We start from the raw sequence: 19,318 nt of genomic DNA, 5'->3' as shown, positions 1-19,318 counted from the left end.
AAACATGGTGACCTGACGACACATTTCCAGGCCCAATCTGATATGTTCCAGCACTGGATATACTGTGTATGTGTTTTAGTGTTTGGGTGTACGTGTTACCTTCTACTAATAATATATAGAGAGTTGATACTCACCTCTTGTTTCTATATGAGCCATTAGCAATAATTTCTCCTCTCAGAAGACCACCGAGCCAATTGTAATCCCTCCTCCCCTCAGGTATCAGCACGTATTTTATACCCTGCCAAAAGGAAGAGGATGACAGGTGAGTGTGTATGTGTGGGGTATAAATTACAAATTACAATATTACACATTACATTCGAGCTTTAATACCTCATCATGAGGGGCGGCTTTGTATCCGAACTTCCTGAATATTATTGGCGAAGATCTGATGGAGTGTGCTGTGTGAACATACACAGAGGTTCTGTTTCCTACGTCTTCCTCATAACCTTCGGTGACTGCGCCGTTCACCCTGCAGCGCACACAGATCCAAATGTGAGAATGAGCTTTATAGATTTTCATTAGCGGAAACTAATTTATATGAAACTCACAAAGAATCTGAATTATTTTATAAACAAACTTGATTGCGGTTGTCAGTAGCTCTCAGTTTACTTGCATGCACAAGGCAAATAGGTAAATTCAAAGTGACATATAAATCTGTGTAATACAAAGGTGTAAATGTACAATCACTGTGGTATCAAGGGCTGTTAAACAAACAGAAGGCTTACAGGAAGAGACTGTTACCTACTTGTTTTAGCTCACAGTGATCTACCTGCCAGACAAGAAAGGTGACATTTTTTTGGGAGGACTGAGCAGAAGGACTCGTGATGATTTTCTTTTTTGTAATTTAAAGGTAGGATCTGGAGGATTTTCAAACAAAATATAGACATATAACAAATGAAATCCTGCTTAATCATTACCTATGGGCTTCTACTCATGTGTGGTGGTGACTCTGTTTGCAGAGCTCCTGCCCTTTAACTGTATTTTGATGTTTTTGTGAGCTCAGACCGCTTCTGGGCCGAGATTTCCCCAGCCAATGAGAGAGTGCAGGTGCCATGCCCGAGCGCGTCCAAGCGTGCACCAGCGCGAGCCTTGTCTGAACCTTCTGTGAAGCCTTCTTCCATACCTCCAGGCTCCGTACACCCGGGAGAGTTGAGCCTGATAGGAGGGGCCAAATTTGAATGTGTGTTCACAAACAACAACTGGAAAATCCTCCAGACCCTACCTTTAAATGGAATGGATAGGCTGGGCACAGACTACCTATGCAGACAACCTACATTTGAATATTGAGCTCTGATGAGGCTGAAAGAGGTGAGCAGGCAACAGAATAGTCACTGTGCGAGTTAAACAACATCAAATGCCAAAACACACACCCATATCATGAGAGGTAGTATCTGTGTTTGTGTTAAACATGACCTTTACCTCTCGTTTTATGACAGTATGCAGTGCCAGATACCACAGTTAGAGAGGATTAAGCAGAGGTCAGACAAGGCATTGCATTGTAAGCCACAAGAAAGTCTTAAGTATTTGCACTCAAGTCCCAAGTGAAGACTGATCCTTGAGTTTGATTCTGAAACAAGTCACCAAATGTAATGCCATTTTAACATTCATTCATTCATTCAGTCATTCAGTCATTTCTGTAACTGCTTATCCTGTTAGGGGTCGTGGGGGGGCTGGAGCCTATCCCAGCTGACACTGGGCAAGAGGCAGGGTTCACCCTGGACAGGTCACCAGACTATCACAGGGCTGACACATAGAGACAGACAACCATTCACACTCACATTCACACCTACGGACAATTTAGAGTCACCAATTAACCTGCATGTCTTTGGACTGTGGGAGGAAGCTGGAGTACCTGGAGGAAACCCACGCTGACACAGGGAGAACATGCAAACCCTGCACCCTGGGTTTGATCCCCCCACCCTGGGTTCGAACCAGGAACCCTCTTGCTGTGAGGTGACAATGCTAACCTCTGCACCACCGTGCCGCCTCAATATGAAATTATTTAATCTAATTTATATTATTCTATTCTTTGTAAATAATATGGCATCCCCCTTGCAACATATCATCATGCATGTTTCGTTTTACCGTCTTGCCATTCTATTGGACTGTTTTGCTGTGTCTCAAATCGCGTACTTCTGTACTTACACTTAATATTTTGAGTGCATAAGTGCGTTCACACTGAGAAGTATGGAAAAATGCAGTGCACTATGAGTACCCGGATGGTGCACTCAAAACAGTCAAGAAGTTGAGTGTGGAACTATGGACACTTCTCGCCCTCAATGGTCGCCATCTTGGCTACGTAGCGGAAGGGGAGGGACCACTTTTCAAACTGGAAATGGCGGCCGAGGACTGTGTGACCGTGAACGTCGTTGCATTGTACAAATGTAAGTTATAGGCTACATGTTTTTTGCACTAAGCACCACTATACTGTTGTTGGGTATAAGCAGCAGTATGTTTATTGGATTAATTTAGCAGTCTGTAATGATTTGGTATCGCGAACGATAACATAAATGCTAATGCTAGTTTGCTAACTAGCTAATTTGTGGTTGTCACTTCCGGTAAGTGCACAACGGCCATGTTTGGTTTGAGACAACACTACCCTGTCGAAATCCGCGCACTACGCCAATAAGTACATAGTGCACATAGTATACTACCTATACTGGAAGTGTACTAACGGAAGTATGTGATTTGAGACAGCATTTTTGTCTTTGCTGTGCCATCCTGAAATTGTCGTCCCACTGCCTGATTGCATGTGAACGCAGCATTGTAGGTGCTGGTGGGTGGACTCTGTTACCTTTGGACAAAGCCAGACTAGCTGTTTACTCTATTTCCAGGTTTCATGCTAAGCTAAGCTAACTAGCTGCTGGCGTTAGCTTTATATATTAAGCATACAGACATGAGAGTGGCATCAATTTTCTTAACAAACTCCCGGCAAGAAAGTGTTTAAATGTAAAATGTATAAATTCTTTAGCTCCACTTAACTGGCAGGGGCAATATGGGCACAAATAATATCCAATATCCAACAACTAATTGTTCTTATAAGTTTAATTCAAAAAAGCTTGGAGGACTTGTCAAAGTGGAGGTTGATATAAATAAAAAGGAAAATCCTTGTGCAGACTGGAAGAAAGTTTTCAGCAAGAAACCACAACTACTGCCAAATAAGGCTCTAGAGTACAGAGTGTTGACTTGTGTGGGTAGATCATTTTGTATATTGGCATTAAATCATTATAGAATTTTTATCAGTGTTAAGTTTTTCCTCTGAGAACAGCAGGGCAGGAAAGCAAAGTTTTTTTTTACCTACTGTCACAGCAGAAAAATAAGTTAAACATCCTGGAGTCGCTTCCTTGTTGACCCATGCTGAACAAACTCATTGCTGCCACCCATGATCTTATCATCCGAACACCTCGACATTCATGCTTGATACTCTTGGCGGCTTGAGTATTTTTTTTTTAGTCAGTTGAAATAAAGTTTTTAAATGGACTCTATAGCAAAATGTGTCATTCCAGTGCACTCACAGGATAATAGAGTAAACTGACTAATTTAAAATAACTGATAAATATTTAAGCAAACAGTAGAAGAAGATGTGAGGCCTTGTGACCGACTGTTGGCGGGTTGTATATCAGGACGGTTTTGATGTACACCCTAACGTATAGTTGATATACCCACAGATCATGTCCTTAAAAGGTCCCTGCAATAACTAAATATTACCTTAGGAATTATAGGCAATGCTAGCGCTCCTTATATCCGCCACCTCTGACAGGTGTTAAGCAAAGACATTTTAATTGACACACAGATTCATGATCTTCTCCATGAATTACTTGTCAAGTTGTTTTGAAACCTTATTGCCCGTAAGATTGGGCCCCACCAGGTCTCTTTCTTACCGGAAAACGTAGTCGTGAGCATCGATCTCTTTCCCCATCTTGGAGCCGTTGAGGATCCCCCCCGTGCCCACCACAGCACAGCGCACACACCCGCCGCTGCCTGGCTTTGGAAGGAGCAGTGGCTCTTTTGGCTTTGGGATCAACTTCACAGCACTCATCACCTCTGCAGAAACAAAAAACATACATCCATAACGTGTTTCAAAATGCAGAACAGTTCACAACAAGAACATTTTCTGCAGGCAGAACTCACTAGCATATTGCTAATGGCATAGGTGGTTGCTATTGTGTGATTATTGAAGCAGCTAGAATTAATATTTTCATAGTAACAGTGGATTAAATTGGAAATGTGAAAGTGGTCGATCAAAGTGACAAACCTCCAGAGAATTATCACCTCAGTCTGCAGCTCCCCTCGACTTTACAGAGCTTTAGAGCTTCTGTTTATTGTTCAGCTGCCCGACCGCAGCTCTACTGTTTGGCTTCACTTTCATGGTGTATTCGGCCGCAGCAGGCAACTGTTTTTGTAAGAAAACTATAAAAAAAAATCTACTGTACACTTCCTGCTCAGCAGCAAATGGCAGTTAGCAACTAGCTGGTGAACATAGTGGAGCATTTATCAGCTAAAGGTATTTTGTCTCAGGAGCTGGTGGAGACCAAAACCAGAGCTAAAAGAGAGTCAATATCAGACTGAATTTCATCAGGCAGCTCCAAACAGGACTCCAAATACATGCTAATGTTGCTCCATGGCTGCTGGATGTGCACATAAGCAAATGTTTGCTAATATGTAGCTATAACGACTTTATGAGGGGGATACACACATGCACTCATGCTCACATAGCTGGACAGGTTTACAACAACAACAACAACAACAACAACGAGGAAACCCAGATACACAGATTGTGTGACTTCATTTTCTGCTCAGGATGGCATTACCCCACTTCAGCTTTGCAAAGCAAATAGTTTGCTGCTACATCAGTCCACACAGACCATTCATCAATGCAATCAGTTAAAAAATCAGTTAGTGCCACATCAGATTACAATCAAACAGTATGTAGAACAGCAATACGTGATATGATACGGATATGGTCTGGATCTCTCATTGTCATGGAACTCGTCCTGGAAAGAAAATGTTTTTCTCTAGAATTTGGCAACACCTACTAGCTTTGAAAAGAAATAACTTTACATCATAAGACCATGATAATTTAATGCAACTTAATCCTAACCACACTGAACACAGTTATTATGCAAAACAGGTTTTACATACTTGGTGCAATGGCGTAGCCACGGGTGTGCCGGCCCAAAAAAATTGCCATCAGACAATGCCTTGCCACACCTGCACCTGGCAACCTAAAGACCTGACTGTGACCCCTCGCCCAGCAAGCATTGCGGGAGCGCTAACTGCTGCTAATAGCGATGAAACAGAGTTCCCTGATAAATTATTTTAAAAAACCTCGACTTGACTTCCAGCAGGACACAAGTTCGACAACTGAGGAGGATGTTTCTCCCTCTCCATCAACAAGCAGGCCCACGACCCCTCCGACACAGGCTAGTGAGGCTACACACACCATGGGGAATGATGCAGCTAACGTTACAGTGCCAGACGACCCCAATACAGCTAATTCGGGGATCACAGATCTTTCCACAGTGGACGAGCCTGCATGCCAGCCCAAACTGCAAGCTTTCCCAGCCACGGAAGCTGTCAGTGGAAAGAGGAGGACTTTTTCTTATTTGCAGTCCTTGTGGATTATGATCCTTGACAGACAGCTGGTCGAACTGAACAACCGTTTTCAGAGTGACTCTTATGGAATAATGAAGGCTGCTGCCTCCCTGCTGCCTGCATCAGACGCGTTTTGCCAGCTGGACGCATTGCGCGCGCCGAGCAGGCATTATGGACTTGGTTTGGAGGCCTCTGAATTGACTGTGTTTGGGCAACTCATCAAACGGAAAGTGGACGGGGGACATCAGTTCCCGTCCATTATTGAAGTGTTGGACTCATGTGACAAAGATTTTTTTCCCAACATGAACTGTTTACTGCGTATTCTGATAACACTGCCTGTTACAAGTTGCTCTGTGGAGCGCCTGTTTTCAGTTGTAAACAGGATTAAATCCACCAGCAGAGCTACAATGCTCACAGAGAGACTGAATAGCATCTCGCTGCTCATGTTTGAAAAAGAGCTCGCGGAGAAACTGGACTCTGATGAAATAATAAATGCGTTCAAGGCCAAGCCACGCCGTCTTGCCCTTTAAATTGAGAGCTGCGCAGTGCGCACAGGTAAGCAGCAATATCGTTGTGTCCTTTACTCTGCTGCTAAGCCCAATAGTTGTGTTCAGATGGTTAAATAGCTTTGTTGATCATGCGTAATGTGGATACGTTATGGCTCTATGAGAGTGCATGAGTACGCGCATGAGTGTGTTATATTTCACTATGTTCATCTCATTGGGCACGCAATGTCTGTGTGTGTTATGTTTTTGTGGTATTTTTGGGTTTTTTTGAGAACACAAAGTGTGCTTTTTCTATTACTTTGTTATTGATTTATTTGAGAGCATGTCACATGTGTGAATGTTTAGACCTGCTGTGAACTACTGTTGACTATTACTGATAGAACGCACACAACGTGTGGATATGTTTTGTGTTAATAATGTTGTATTCGAGAGATACATTCTTTGGAATGTTTGTGGAGGTGTAACACTCTGTTGAAAATAAATTTGGCACACCCAGTATTTGCTGGTGCACACCCAATGTCTTTTTTCTGGCTACCCCAGTGACTTGGTGCCTGTCTAACACAGACACACAGAAACACTTACCATCATAGGGAAACTGCATAAAACCAAAGGGATTGTTAAAATGTGAAAGCCGGTTCCACTCGCTCACGTTGATGTTGTCCTTTTGCAGAAACACACGTATGTTGGGAAGGAAAGCCTTTTTGAAGCTCTCATCCTCAGAGTTTCGCAGAGACTCAGCACATGTCTGAAAATGTAGGATAATAGATTGGATTAAGACAGAGGGCTCTAGTTTCCCGGCGCAGCGCAGGGTGGCGAAACCCGCGCAGAGCTAGTTTCGAGCAGGGCAACCCGAGGCGCGCTCAGTTTGGTAGTTTGGCACGTTTGGCACGCGTAATGGAAACCCAACTTGATTTGATTAACACAGCTGCAAACTAACTAGTTCACATCCCTCTCAGCCAACCACAAACAGCCACAGCATCAGATTGGGAGTATATATTCAGCATCTGTCACCTTAGAAAAGTCAAAAGAAAAGAAACAGAGTGAGACTGCGAGAGAGAAAGAGAGAGCGCGCACGCGCACCAGAGAAACACAACATTGATTTACAATTGTGGTGATCTCCTCCCAGGCTACCTTTGCATCATCAGCCCACGCCTTCTCTCCTCCCTCTTTCTGACTTGCGCAGGTAGGAGGGACGGAGGTGGGAAAGAGGATTAGCTGCGCCAGCGCGCACGGTGTGCCAAACTTGCAAAATCCGCCTGGCCACACCCAGTTGGCGAAGCGCCCCCGCCTCGCCCGGTCTGCGAAACTATAGAGCCCATAAAGTTAAAAATAACATAGACACTTTAATTTGCATTGTGTTCATGGTGATTTAATGAAGCCCCAGCTCACAGCTGAAGAAACAGCAGACATGAAGCCAAACAGGAAGCTCCAACAAAGAAAGTCTGATTAACAGCAGTAATAGCTTTAAAGGAAAAATCAAACAGAAAATCCATGCAGGTCAAACCAGAGACACACAGCTGAACATGTGGCTGTGCAGATTACCCACTCCCACAAAGGTAATGCATATAATTATTATACTGTCTTGTCTTCTCATAGCATACTTACCCAGCGTCTGGGTGGAGCATCCTGGTTATAAACATCATCGAAATCCCACCGAGGAGCCTTCTTGAAGGAACTTCTGTAGAGGATGGGCATGGGAGTCTCAGCCACAGCAGCATGTGTAAACACAACAGGTGGTGGAGTCAGGTCTCCCATTTCAGCCAGGAGGTCATACGTTTCCTCATTTCCTTGTCCCTCTATGTTGAAGAAAGTCCTCAAGCTGATGTGGAAATTTGACAAACACAAAGAGAAAGATGCAACAATAGAATAGAAGATATGTTTTTATGCGACTTAAATGCAAAAGCTATTTCTGGAAATATTCTGAACCACATTTCCTGAAGACAGTTTCACAGGATTAGCAACTAGAAAATATTAGAAAAGTTCCTTTCTTTCCTCTCAAGTCTTTCTACAACCCCAATTCCAAAAACATTGGGACGCTGTGTAAAATGCGGTAAAATGTCATTAAAAACACATGCAATGATATGCAAAACCTTCTTAACCTACTTTCAATTGAAATCAGTACAAAGACAAAATATTCAGTGTTCAAACTGATAAACTTTATTGTTTCTTGTAAATATACACTCATTCTGAATTTGATTCCTGCAACATGTTCAAAAAAGCATGGTTAACCACTTTGTAAAAAACTGCGTAGGCAAATAGGCTGACAGTTTAAGAACAATGTTTCTGAGAGCCTGGTCTTCCACCGAAGTCGTCAAAATCTGGTGCTTGGGCAGTGACTTGGGGCGTCAGACACCAACGAAAAAAGCCGTCCGAATATGGCGGGTGGGAGGACGGGTGGATGGGTCCAACAAACACAGACTTTGACCTGAGAGCGGTGTTCACGTCCTATGAGATTCTAAAGCCAAACCTTGTTGTTTTTTCTGAAACCTAACCACGTGTTTTTGTTGCATAAACTTAACCACGTGTTTTTGTTCCCCAAACCCAACCACATATTTTTGTTGCCCAAACCTAACCACGTTTTTGTTGCCTAAACCCAACCACGTGTTTTTGTTGCATAAACCTAACCACGTGTTTTTGTTGCCCAAACCCAACCACGTGTTTTTGTTGCCCAAACCTAACCACGTTTTTGTTGCCTAAACCCAACCACATATTTTTGTTGCCTAAACCTAACCATGTGTTTTTGTTGCCTAAACCTAACCATGTGTTTTTGTTGCCTGAACCCAACCACATGTTTTTTTGCCCAAACCTAACCATGTCTTTTTGTTGCCTAAACCTAACCACGTGTTTTTGTTGTCCAAACCTAACCACATTTTTGTTGCCTAAACCCAACCACGTGTTTTTGTTGCCCAAACCTAACCACATATTTTTGTTGCCTAAACCTAACCATGTGTTTTTGTTGCCTAAACCTAACCATGTGTTTTTGTTGCCTGAACCCAACCACGTGTTTTTGTTGCCCAAACCTAACCATGTCTTTTTGTTGCCTAAACCTAACCACTTGTTTTTGTTGCCTAAACCCAACCACGTGTTTTTGTTGCCCAAACCCAACCACGTGTTCTTGTTGCATAAACGTAACCACGTGTTTTTGTTGCCTAAACCCAACCATGTGTTTTTGTTGCCCAAACCCAACCACGTGTTTTTGTTGCCCAAACCTAACCACGTTTTTGTTGCCCAAACCCAACCACATATTTTTGTTGCCTAAACCTAACCATGTGTTTTTGTTGCCCAAACCTAACCATGTGTTTTTGTTGCCTGAACCCAACCACGTGTTTTTGTTGCCCAAACCTAACCATGTCTTTTGTTGCCTAAACCTAACCATGTGTTTTTGTTGCCCAAACCTAACCACGTTTTTGTTGCCTAAACCCAACCACGTGTTTTTGTTGGCCAAACCTAACCACATATTTTTGTTGCCTAAACCTAACCATGTGTTTTTGTTGCCTAAACCTAACCACTTGTTTTTGTTGCCTAAACCCAACCACGTGTTTTTGTTGCCCAAACCCAACCACGTGTTTTGTTGCCTAAAAGCAACCACGTATTTTTGTTGCCGAAACCTAACCACATGTTTTTGTTGCCCAAACCCAACCACGTGTTTTGTTGCCTAAAAGCAACCACGTGTGTTTTTGTTGCCCAAACCCAACCACGTGTTTTGTTGCCTAAAAGCAACCACGTGTTTTTGTTGCCGAAACCTAACCACGTGTTTTTGTTGCCCAAACCCAACCACGTGCTTTTGTTGTTGAAGGAAAAAAAACATCAGTTCACGGTGTTGTACTGACCTAGTGTGTTTATTTTGAAAGAGACTGTATGTAAAGTTAAATTTCCTGTGAAAACAGAAGTGTATCTTGAAAGAAGACAATGCATGTAACAGACAGAACTTGACACGGTGTCTCAGAACATCAATAACCAACACACCCAGGGTACCTTGCATGTCGCATCTGGACGTGGAAATTCCATGAGCAAACGTCAATATGTGACGAGGTCAGAGTGAGAATGTGTTGTGTCTCAAGGCATTTTGCAAGGAATTTAGGGATTTTACCATCTATGATCCATCATCAGAAGACTTAGGGAATCTAGAGAAATCTCTGCATGCAAGGGGAAAGGCACTGCATTAAAACCAACATGACCATATCAGGGATATTACTACATGGGCTCAGGAACCCTTCAGAAAACCACTGTCAGTAAACACTTTGCTGCATCTACAAATGCGAGTTACAACTCTACTGTGCAAAGTGAAAGCCATATATCAACAACATACAGAAACACCATCGACTTCTCTGGAGCTTACACAGAGTGGTAACGTGCTGTGGACTGACGAGTCCATCATGGACGTTGTGTCCTCAGGGTTAAAGAAGAAAAGCACCATCCAGATTGTTACCAGCTCAAAGTTCAAAGTCAGCATCTGTGATGGTAATGGGGGAGTGTTACTCTGAAATCTATGAAGGCACCATGAATGCTGAAAGGTACATACAGGTTTTGGAGCAACATATGCCGCCATCCAGATGACGTCGTTTTTAAGGGACATCCCTGCTTATTCCAGTACGACAAAGCCAATCCACATTCTGCACGTTTCAACAGTGTAGCTTTTTAGTAAAAGAGCGCCAGTACTGGCCTACCTGCAGTCCAGACCGGTCTAAAATTAAAAAAGTGTGGCGCATTATGAAGCACAAAATCCGGCAACTGAGACCCCGCACTGTTGAGACACTGAAGTTGTATTTCAAGCAAGAATGGAAAATAATTTCTCTCTCAAAACTATAACAATTACTGTCCTCAGGTCCCAAACGCTTGCTGAGTGTTGTCAAAAGGAAAAGTGATGCCACACAGGCAAACATGCCCCTGTCCAAACTTTTTTAATGTGTTGCAGACATCAAATTCAGAATTCAGAGTGTATATGCACACAAAAAAACAATAAAGTTTATCAGTTTGAATATTAAACGTCTTGTCTTTGTACTGTGTTCAACTGACTGTAGGTCAAAAAGGATTTGAAAATCATTGCATTCTGTTTTTATTGATGATTTTTACACAGCGTCCAAGCATTTATTAGAATTACTGTTGTAGACTAAGTACAACTTACCTGATACTTCTTGCGTAATCTCCCCATGATAGAAGATAAAGTAAAATTAAAACTGAGATCACCAGCAGCAAAAAAAAATGTCTTGACTTGAGGAGTGCCATCCCTGAGACTGAGTGTTTGTTTTCCCTCCTGATTTTTGCACCGAAGTGGAAAAGGCACCTGCAGCATCTACATCTTATCACAAGACGTTACTGGGCAGGGCCACCGCATAGTCTACTGCTACAGACTACTGTCACACACCCTGTCACACACCTTCACTTCACAATATCTGGTTTATTACACAACAGAGGGGAAGTTTTGCACAAGAGACTTTATAGAATCTCTTTGTCACTTTATCCTTTCAGACATCTACGTCAAATTTTGTCACAATATGGCCCAAAATGTGTTTCATGCAACTCCACTGGAATGAATAGGCACTATCTTGGCGTAGTTATTATTTAAATCTATGGCTGAGCTGAGCGGCCTTTCTGGGGGCCTGAAAGCAAAGGAGAAAGGAAGTTTCCCTTTAAAATGTCTGATTAAAATCTTTATTCTTAATTCAGTTTGTAAATCCAGTTATTTAGTTCCACATTTTCAAATACATTTAAAATTAAATTTGATGAAATAATTGACTGTTTTATGCTGTTTTTGAAAATCTTAGTTTTTTATTGAACTATTAATTGACGGATTAATATTTCTTTTTTTATAGTTCCTATTTAATTGGCCATTAAAATATCAAATGATGGATTGCTTTGTAATTTAGTCTATTTATTTATGGATTAATTAATTAATTTGATTTAATTATTTATTTATTTATTTTTTATCATTTCTGTGACACTTGTGGACCTCCATTATGTTTGATTCTGCTCTCCCTTTGCAGCTGTAACTCTAATAAGTCAGCAGGTGATGCTGTTTGATTCAATAACTTTCAGAGGAATCTACTTTGCTCAGTCAAACTGTTGCTCATCTTAAAGTGCAGGATCCAACTGAGTTAATAACTTTGGGTTTTTATTTGGTGGTGGTGAATGCACTGAAAGGTATCAATCCAGATACAGCAACAATCAAATTATAAATATCCTAGTTTTAGAAATGTATAGGTTTTTTTAATCATTAAATGGGAGACTTTACATCTCCAGTGTTAAGTTTAGTGTCTTAGGTGTAGGCTAAATATATCATATCCCCTTCAGACATCAGTCGCATTTCGTGCTAAAGACAATAATGTCTGTGTTAAAGTTCATGGCAATCCGTTCAATACTTGTTGAGACATTTCAGTCAAAACCACAAATGTTAAACTGCTGATCAAAGTCATCAGGTTTCAACATCTGGGAACCATGAACATCTGATTTATGAGTAATAGTTGTTGAGACATTTCAGTCTGTACCAAAGTAGTGGATCAACCATCAGACCATCACATGTCAGATTATTCTTTAAATCCATGTCATGAAAATCTCATCAGATATATTGGAGCTGATTGTGTTTACTGTAATTGCTGACTGGGGTTGGCTGTGGATAAAGTAGCTTTATAAATAGGGACTTCTTCAGATTATCCAGTGCCATACAAGATTATTGTCGTAACCACAGGACGTGCTGTCTCGTGAGCTTGAAACAGACCAGAAACCAACAGATCAACACCAACTACATTCCATCAAAGTGAAAACAAGTCTAAACAAGACAACATGAAACCATCCTACAACAGACAAATCTGCTGCTGTCTTCAAACTCATTGCTGATTGTTTGTTTAACACACACGGTTGCACATTTGTTACTCATACAATAAAAGAAAACCAGAATTACCACCTATTGGTTGTTTGCCTCCACCAACCAGTCAAGTTCCAGTTATCACCCATGTTTGTCCAGACTCATTTGTGGTGAAGGCTTTGAGGTCTTAAGTATATGTGTAAAAAGTGTATGCTTCACACACATCTTCAACTGGGCAGCACAGATCTGTACAGTTTCAAAGTGAACACCCGTGTTTAGAATATATGCAGTTCACATAATCCAACTAAAATTAATATACATTATATATACCTACAACACTTGAAGATCCAATTATTACTGATAGTGTTTGTCATCCAAGCGAGACAATGAAAACTAAAGCAATGGTCAAAGTTGTCATATTGAAATTTAAGGTGTGTCGATAGATTCACGTCACCAACACTATTACAAGGAAACGTTCCACCTTAAAAGCAGTTGGCCCAGTTAATGAAATAATTTTTTTTCAGTGTACAGCTGCTTATTTTATACTGTTAAACAGATACACAAAATGTCCAGCAATGTTAACTTATAGAGTTAAGAAGGCATTTTTTATTTCATCTCGACTTGAAAATACAAAGGAAGTATATGATTTAATGAAGCAAACACACACTAGTACATTATATATATTGTATATGAATGCTTGCATTATTCCCAGAATGTGTATGATAACAACTAACATAAAAGCTAACAGAGACCAAGTGCAATAAATGTATCATAATAAATGTAAATGTATCAGACACTTTCACATATATTATCATATTCTTACTTAAGAACTCACTATACAGATGGGTTTCTGGGCAAAGCCATTGTGAAATGTGCACACATGTGGTGGGTAACAAAAAATCATTCAAACAGGTGAAAATGTTCAATACCAAGAAACCTCTGTTTCAATGCAGAGTAGAGAATTATCTATATCAATAGGGGTCCATGTCATTGGTTCGACAGCCCATTGGTTCGACATCCCATTAGTCCGACTGTCCGTGGTGCTCAACGGCTCGCGGCGGGGATATGGTGCGCCGCGACCGGCTAGAGGCGGAGCAGGCTCACGGCTTATGTGTTTGTCACTTTCTTTTTCATTTTAACCCACACCATGATCTTTTCCTGACCCTAACCAAGTGGTTTTTGTGCCTAAACCTAACCAGACCTTAACCACAGGGCATCATGATGATTTCGGAAAGGACTTGAGTTTAATATGGTCGGAACAATGGGATGTCGAACCAATGGGCTGTCGAACCAATGGGCAGTTCCCTATCAATAGCTAGCATAAATCCTGAAAATCCCATTTCTTTGCAATTAAATATCTGGCATATATAAAGATCTGGTATATTTTGATAGTAAGCAGTGGCATACAACAGTACACAGTTAGCTTACTTGATAACTATTATCAAAAATGATGAGGCTTTGTCCTCGTCCATGCTAACAGCAAGAATTTCATAAATGCTAACTTTTCTTGTTTGCAGGTGTTTCTGTGGTCTGAATCCAAGAGATAAACATATTTTTTCTCCCTAATTGCGGGAGATAACTTTGTGTAGTCTCAATTAGCATTAGCTGGAATACACGTTAGCTAGCTAGAGCGAATAGAATGAATGGTGTGTAAATGTTACTCTGAAAAGTTATGCAGGATTTATACTTATGCGTTGAATCGCTGTAGCCTGACGTGCACCTCCCCAGAAATATAACGACACGTCTAGGCGACGCAGACCTCCTGTCTATTTCTGTAAGATGAAACCATTTCCCTCAGTGGAAACAAAGCTTTTATTTACTTTAATTTCACAGTTAAGAAACAATAAATTGTGAAGACAATAAAGCCTCCACAAAAATAACATTTTAAGTCATTTAAGGGGGGAGAGAGAGGGAGTGACATGCAGCAAAGGGCCACAGGCTGGAGTCGAGCCCGGGTCGCTGCGGCAACAGCCTTGTGCAATGGGGCACGTGCTCTAACCACTAAGGGGGCGATGACACCGAGATGAAACACTAGAAGCCAACTAGCCAACGCCTCTAAAACAATTGTTTTCCTATGATACAGCGTGTCTGACCGGCGTTTTTCCAGCGTCTTTTTAGACGCGCGTTTTTGTAGACACTTCTTTTTAGACGCGTGTTTTTAGACGTGCGTTTTTGTAGACACTTCTTTTTAGACGCGCATTTTTAGACGTGCGTTTTTGTAGACACTTCTTTTTAGACATGCGTTTTTAGATGTGCGTAGATGCTGAAAAGTTAAAATATTTTCAACTTTTTGAGCGTCAGACGCCAGTAGCACCAATCAAATCAAATCCTCCTTCCTGTTTTGTTGTTGCAGTTACGGCAGTTTGGTCAGTTACGGCAGTTTTACGGCACTTACGAGCGACAGACAACACAATGCAATCCGAAGACAAGAAATTTATACTGACAAGATTTTGACTTTGAAGAATTATACAACACACACACAACTCAGTACTAGTTTCATGTAAGCTACTGTCTCTACTGTCTTTGGGGGAAACACACACAGCTCAGCTACTCCACAGGCGCTCCTTGCTGGGGTTTTTTTTTGTCTAGCGCGCATTGAATAAGCGCTTCCAGCATTTCAAGCGTCTTTGAAGCGTCCGCATTTCTGCGTCTCATTTCTGTGTGATTGCCCCCTAAGCCACCAATGCCCCAGCATTTTAAGTCTTGTGTGTGATTTATCCTGGCTTCATATGAGCAGAGGAAAAGTCCACTAACCGCTAGGCTAATTTATACAATGTAAAATGCCATAGGCTTGTGCTAATAACATTAGCATGTTGTATTTGTGGGGAAAATGTGTCCAGATAAAGACAAGTGTTTGTCTGTGAATGCTGCGAGTTATAGTGAAGCTGATTTGTGTTCTTGTGTTTGAAATTGTCTCTATTAAGCCATGTTTAATGTGTGTTTAATGTGTGTTTTGAATCAACTAAACTTTACAGCACTTCACAGAAACCTCGCCGCCAACTAGAGTGTTGGAGGTGTAACTGCAGAGTGACACAGACACACCACTGCACAAGTATAAATGCTCACAATGGTGTAGGCCAAGTGTGTAGGCTACGGCGTAGGGACTGCATAGAACAGACGCACAAGTATAAATCCCGCTTCAGTGGTTCAGGCAAGTTGTTTGTTTTCTGAATACTGCAAAGGTCCACAATCATGACACTGTAGCAGTGAGGTTTGTACTGTGCTGATGATTTTTTGTAAACAGGAAACTCGTGTATAATCTACTTACGTCACAGTATATCGAATGTTATGCAGTCAAAGATGCTCTATAACAAAAGACGACACCCAAGCATTATCAGTGCTACGAAACGGTACTTGTAGTCTCTCCCCTGTATCCCCTACCTCATTTTGAAATGTTGTGAAAGTCATGTGGATGGATGAAAGCAGACTCAAAACAATACAACAGTAGATACGGCCTTGAGTGATTTCTGCCAGAAAGGGATTTTTTTGTCATATTTAGGGGCAAAAAATCATGGTTTATGTTAAAATGAATAATATTTCTGCCAGGCAAACTTCTCCCATGTGCCCACGTGACACAAATACAAGCATCGCCTAACTTTTAAAGTGTGCCATCTACTTCCTGAACCGTCTCTGATTTAGTGTTAATACCCTATGGGTATTTCCTTATGTCTCTTATTCATTGGCTTTCATTTCTGTTATTTGTTACTGTTTATTTGGTACTTTGATATTAATATTTTGATATCTCAGAATGACTGAGCACCTAAGAAGAAACTTCAATTTAAACTATTTGCTACAATTCGCTGAAACTGATGCAGGCTGACACAAAAGCCCTTCTATAAATCCGACCTTCAGTAAGATTATAATAATAACAATAATAATATATAATAATAATTATATAATAATAATAATATAATAAAATATAATAATAATTTAAAAAAAAAAGTTAAACCAGATGTGTTAATTAAAGTCTCTGTTCCTGGAGGCAGTAGTTTGTCGTGCTGTTAAACCGTGTGCAGGGAGGTGTTACTTGAATTTTATCCACCACAGTGAGGGTCAAATAAGAATATCTATGAAAGACTTACTAAGGTGTAGAAACACCAAAGGAAGGCAAAACTGTCAGTCACATATTGTCTCACATGGTTTGGGTAAACAAGAATAACATTTTTAAATATGCAGTTTATAAAATGACCTAGATTCTTGATGCCATCCTCAGTGTATCAGTATCAGTGCTACTTCGGCTTTTCTGTCCCTTTTCCTGAGTCCGGTCCTTGATAAAGCCACAGTATTTTGCTGTCATGTAGTTTTTTCCACATCTTCATCTCCAGGATATAGTCGTGATTGGAGTAGAAAATGACACGAGTTTTAATATTTCTCTGAAAGTAGTAGTTATTGTATTTCTTGTAGTCCTCAGTTATGAATCCATACGCACTGACCTGAAAACAACAAAAACAGAGATCAGGGATGACTGAGAAAAACACACACCAAGACACGATTTGTGAAAAGAAAAGTTCTGCATTTTTATAAATACTCTTTTTAAGTTTCATGTCAAGAACATCAATCTCATTGTCAACAAGAAGCAAATTTGTGCATTTCCCTGAGTGCGGAACTTTTCTTTAAAGAACTTATAACCATAAATATTTAGAGTTAATGTGCAAATTATCTCCTACTGCCAACACAGTCTCACAGAAACGCATGAGAAGACATGACTGACTTCTGGTAATGGCGGTGCGATGCGTAGTCGTGGTTACACCTGCTCTGTTGCTAAATCTGATATTAAAACTACTTAAACAATCTCATTCAGCATAAAAAGTGCCACAAAAGGTGTGTATCAACTTGCTACAGGTGAATATGCTGAAGAAAGGAAGCAAAGACCAAAATAAGACAACCGAAGGAGGTTTTAAGGAAGACAACATGTCGGGCTCGGATTTGGAAGATAGAAGCAGCGCAAGCCCTTTACAGACAGGTAACACTGAAGACGCAAAGAGCATGGAAAGTCCCTCATTTTCAGACATTACCAAGGCCATACAATCCTTCACACAAGATTTTCATACTGAAAGCGATGGTGTATTATCAGCAAATAAAAATGTTCAAACTGACAGTAAAGAATGCAGTGGGCGCATTGCAGGGGCTGAACAACGCATATACACCGCCAAAGATGACATCAACACACTGCAAGGCATTGTAAAAAGACTGAGATGGACATGACCTCTTCAAAGCATTGCCAGGTGTACGATAATTATCGTATTTGTACGATAATTTGGCCCTCTGTACGATGTACGATCAATAATCCCAAAAAAGGCCAAATGTACGATAATTGGACCATTTCGTGAATGTGTTTTTGTAAACAGTATGCCAGAGTTTTTTTGTGAACCCTGAAGGCATCTGTTCCCATGTGACATGTTTCCAGCCAATCACACTTTGCTTAGCATGAGATACGGGTGACGTTTGTCTCAGAACAATGAGCACGATTGGCTGAATGGACAGCTGCGCCCGCCCGACGCTAGACTAGACAAGACTAAGTGAAGCCAGATTACTCTTTATTTTCTTGTCAGTTATCATGAATACGGTTTCTCTATGACAAAAAAGTATACCAAAAAAGTAAACACTAGAGTGACTATATTTGCCTATAGCACATCAGTAGGCTTGTTATTTTGGTTATGACGGGTGTACGATAATTTCCCTCAAAATACGAATTTTGAGTCTCTGGTATGATAATCCTACATTTCCCACCTGCCAACACTGCCTCTTCACAACATATCACGTGGTGGACACAAAATGTTTTAAAAATATGATTTGGCAACACACACAAAAAAAAATTTAAATGCAAAGGTAACATCTGGTGCAAACAATCGCTGTTTCAAAATTGACATTAATGTGTTTAACATGGGGAAATGGTCGCCGTGAGGTTACGGGTAAAAAAAAAGATGTGGTTTTGATTTTTTGCGGAACGTAAGTGGTGTAAACTTACGTACTTTGTGTCATTAGGTAAAGTACCTATATAAAGTACTTTGCATAATTACGTGAAGTAGATAAGAGTCACATCACTACATTGACTTCTGGTTTCACATTTCTCCTGGTCAAAAGTCCATGTTGTGTGACCAATCCACCACACCATCGGCCCATGATCACAGACCTTTTTGCTCTTTATCCTAATTCATGTGTCCACCAAGACAAAAGATCTTCACTGACGTTGCATTGACAATGTTTTTGTGCCCACCATCACGTAATATGTTGCAGATTTTGTGTCTATTTCACGTATATTTATTAGACCGGGCTGATACTGAATGTTTCATATTGTTTCATGTTTCATCAGAGGCATGAACTACAGTATAGATGATGTGGAGAAGTTTAAATAATATTAACTTACAGTGTCACAGGTTTGCAGAGCCAGGAAGAGAGCAAATGCCCCATTGGT

At 40.8% G+C, this 19,318-nt stretch overlaps 2 protein-coding genes across 2 annotated transcripts in view; both read right to left on the bottom strand.

Moving 5' to 3' along the window:
• LOC126399840 (alpha-N-acetylgalactosaminide alpha-2,6-sialyltransferase 1-like) overlaps positions 1 to 19,318 on the bottom strand; it is a 52,834-nt gene that overhangs the window by 5,710 nt on the left and 27,806 nt on the right. The window lies entirely within an intron of this gene.
• LOC126399707 (alpha-N-acetylgalactosaminide alpha-2,6-sialyltransferase 1-like) lies at positions 131 to 11,405 on the bottom strand. Its single transcript, XM_050059889.1, has 6 exons — positions 11,227 to 11,405; positions 7,707 to 7,920; positions 6,684 to 6,846; positions 3,882 to 4,044; positions 331 to 469; positions 131 to 238 (listed from the first exon to the last, which is right to left on the bottom strand). The coding sequence occupies exons 1-6, from the start codon at positions 11,325 to 11,327 to the stop codon at positions 131 to 133; spliced, it is 888 nt and encodes a 295-aa protein (XP_049915846.1). The 5' UTR covers positions 11,328 to 11,405.

Source organism: Epinephelus moara, chromosome 13 (assembly GCF_006386435.1).
Source record: "Epinephelus moara isolate mb chromosome 13, YSFRI_EMoa_1.0, whole genome shotgun sequence".
NCBI classification, from domain to species: Eukaryota; Metazoa; Chordata; class Actinopteri; order Perciformes; family Serranidae; genus Epinephelus; species Epinephelus moara.
The sequence above is the reverse complement of the archived record's forward strand: the minus strand, read 5'-3'. Positions and strand labels throughout refer to the sequence as shown.

Coding starts and splice junctions, on each gene's coding strand:
- LOC126399707 (XM_050059889.1), bottom strand. CDS start 11,327: ATGGCACTCCTCAAGTCAAGACATTTTTTTTTGCTGCTGGTGATCTCA. Junction 4,045..6,683: donor TATGCAGTTTCCCTATGATG/GTAAGTGTTTCT, acceptor TTGTTTCTGCAG/AGGTGATGAGTGCTGTGAAG. Junction 470..3,881: donor GCTCACGACTACGTTTTCCG/GTAAGAAAGAGA, acceptor TGTGCGCTGCAG/GGTGAACGGCGCAGTCACCG.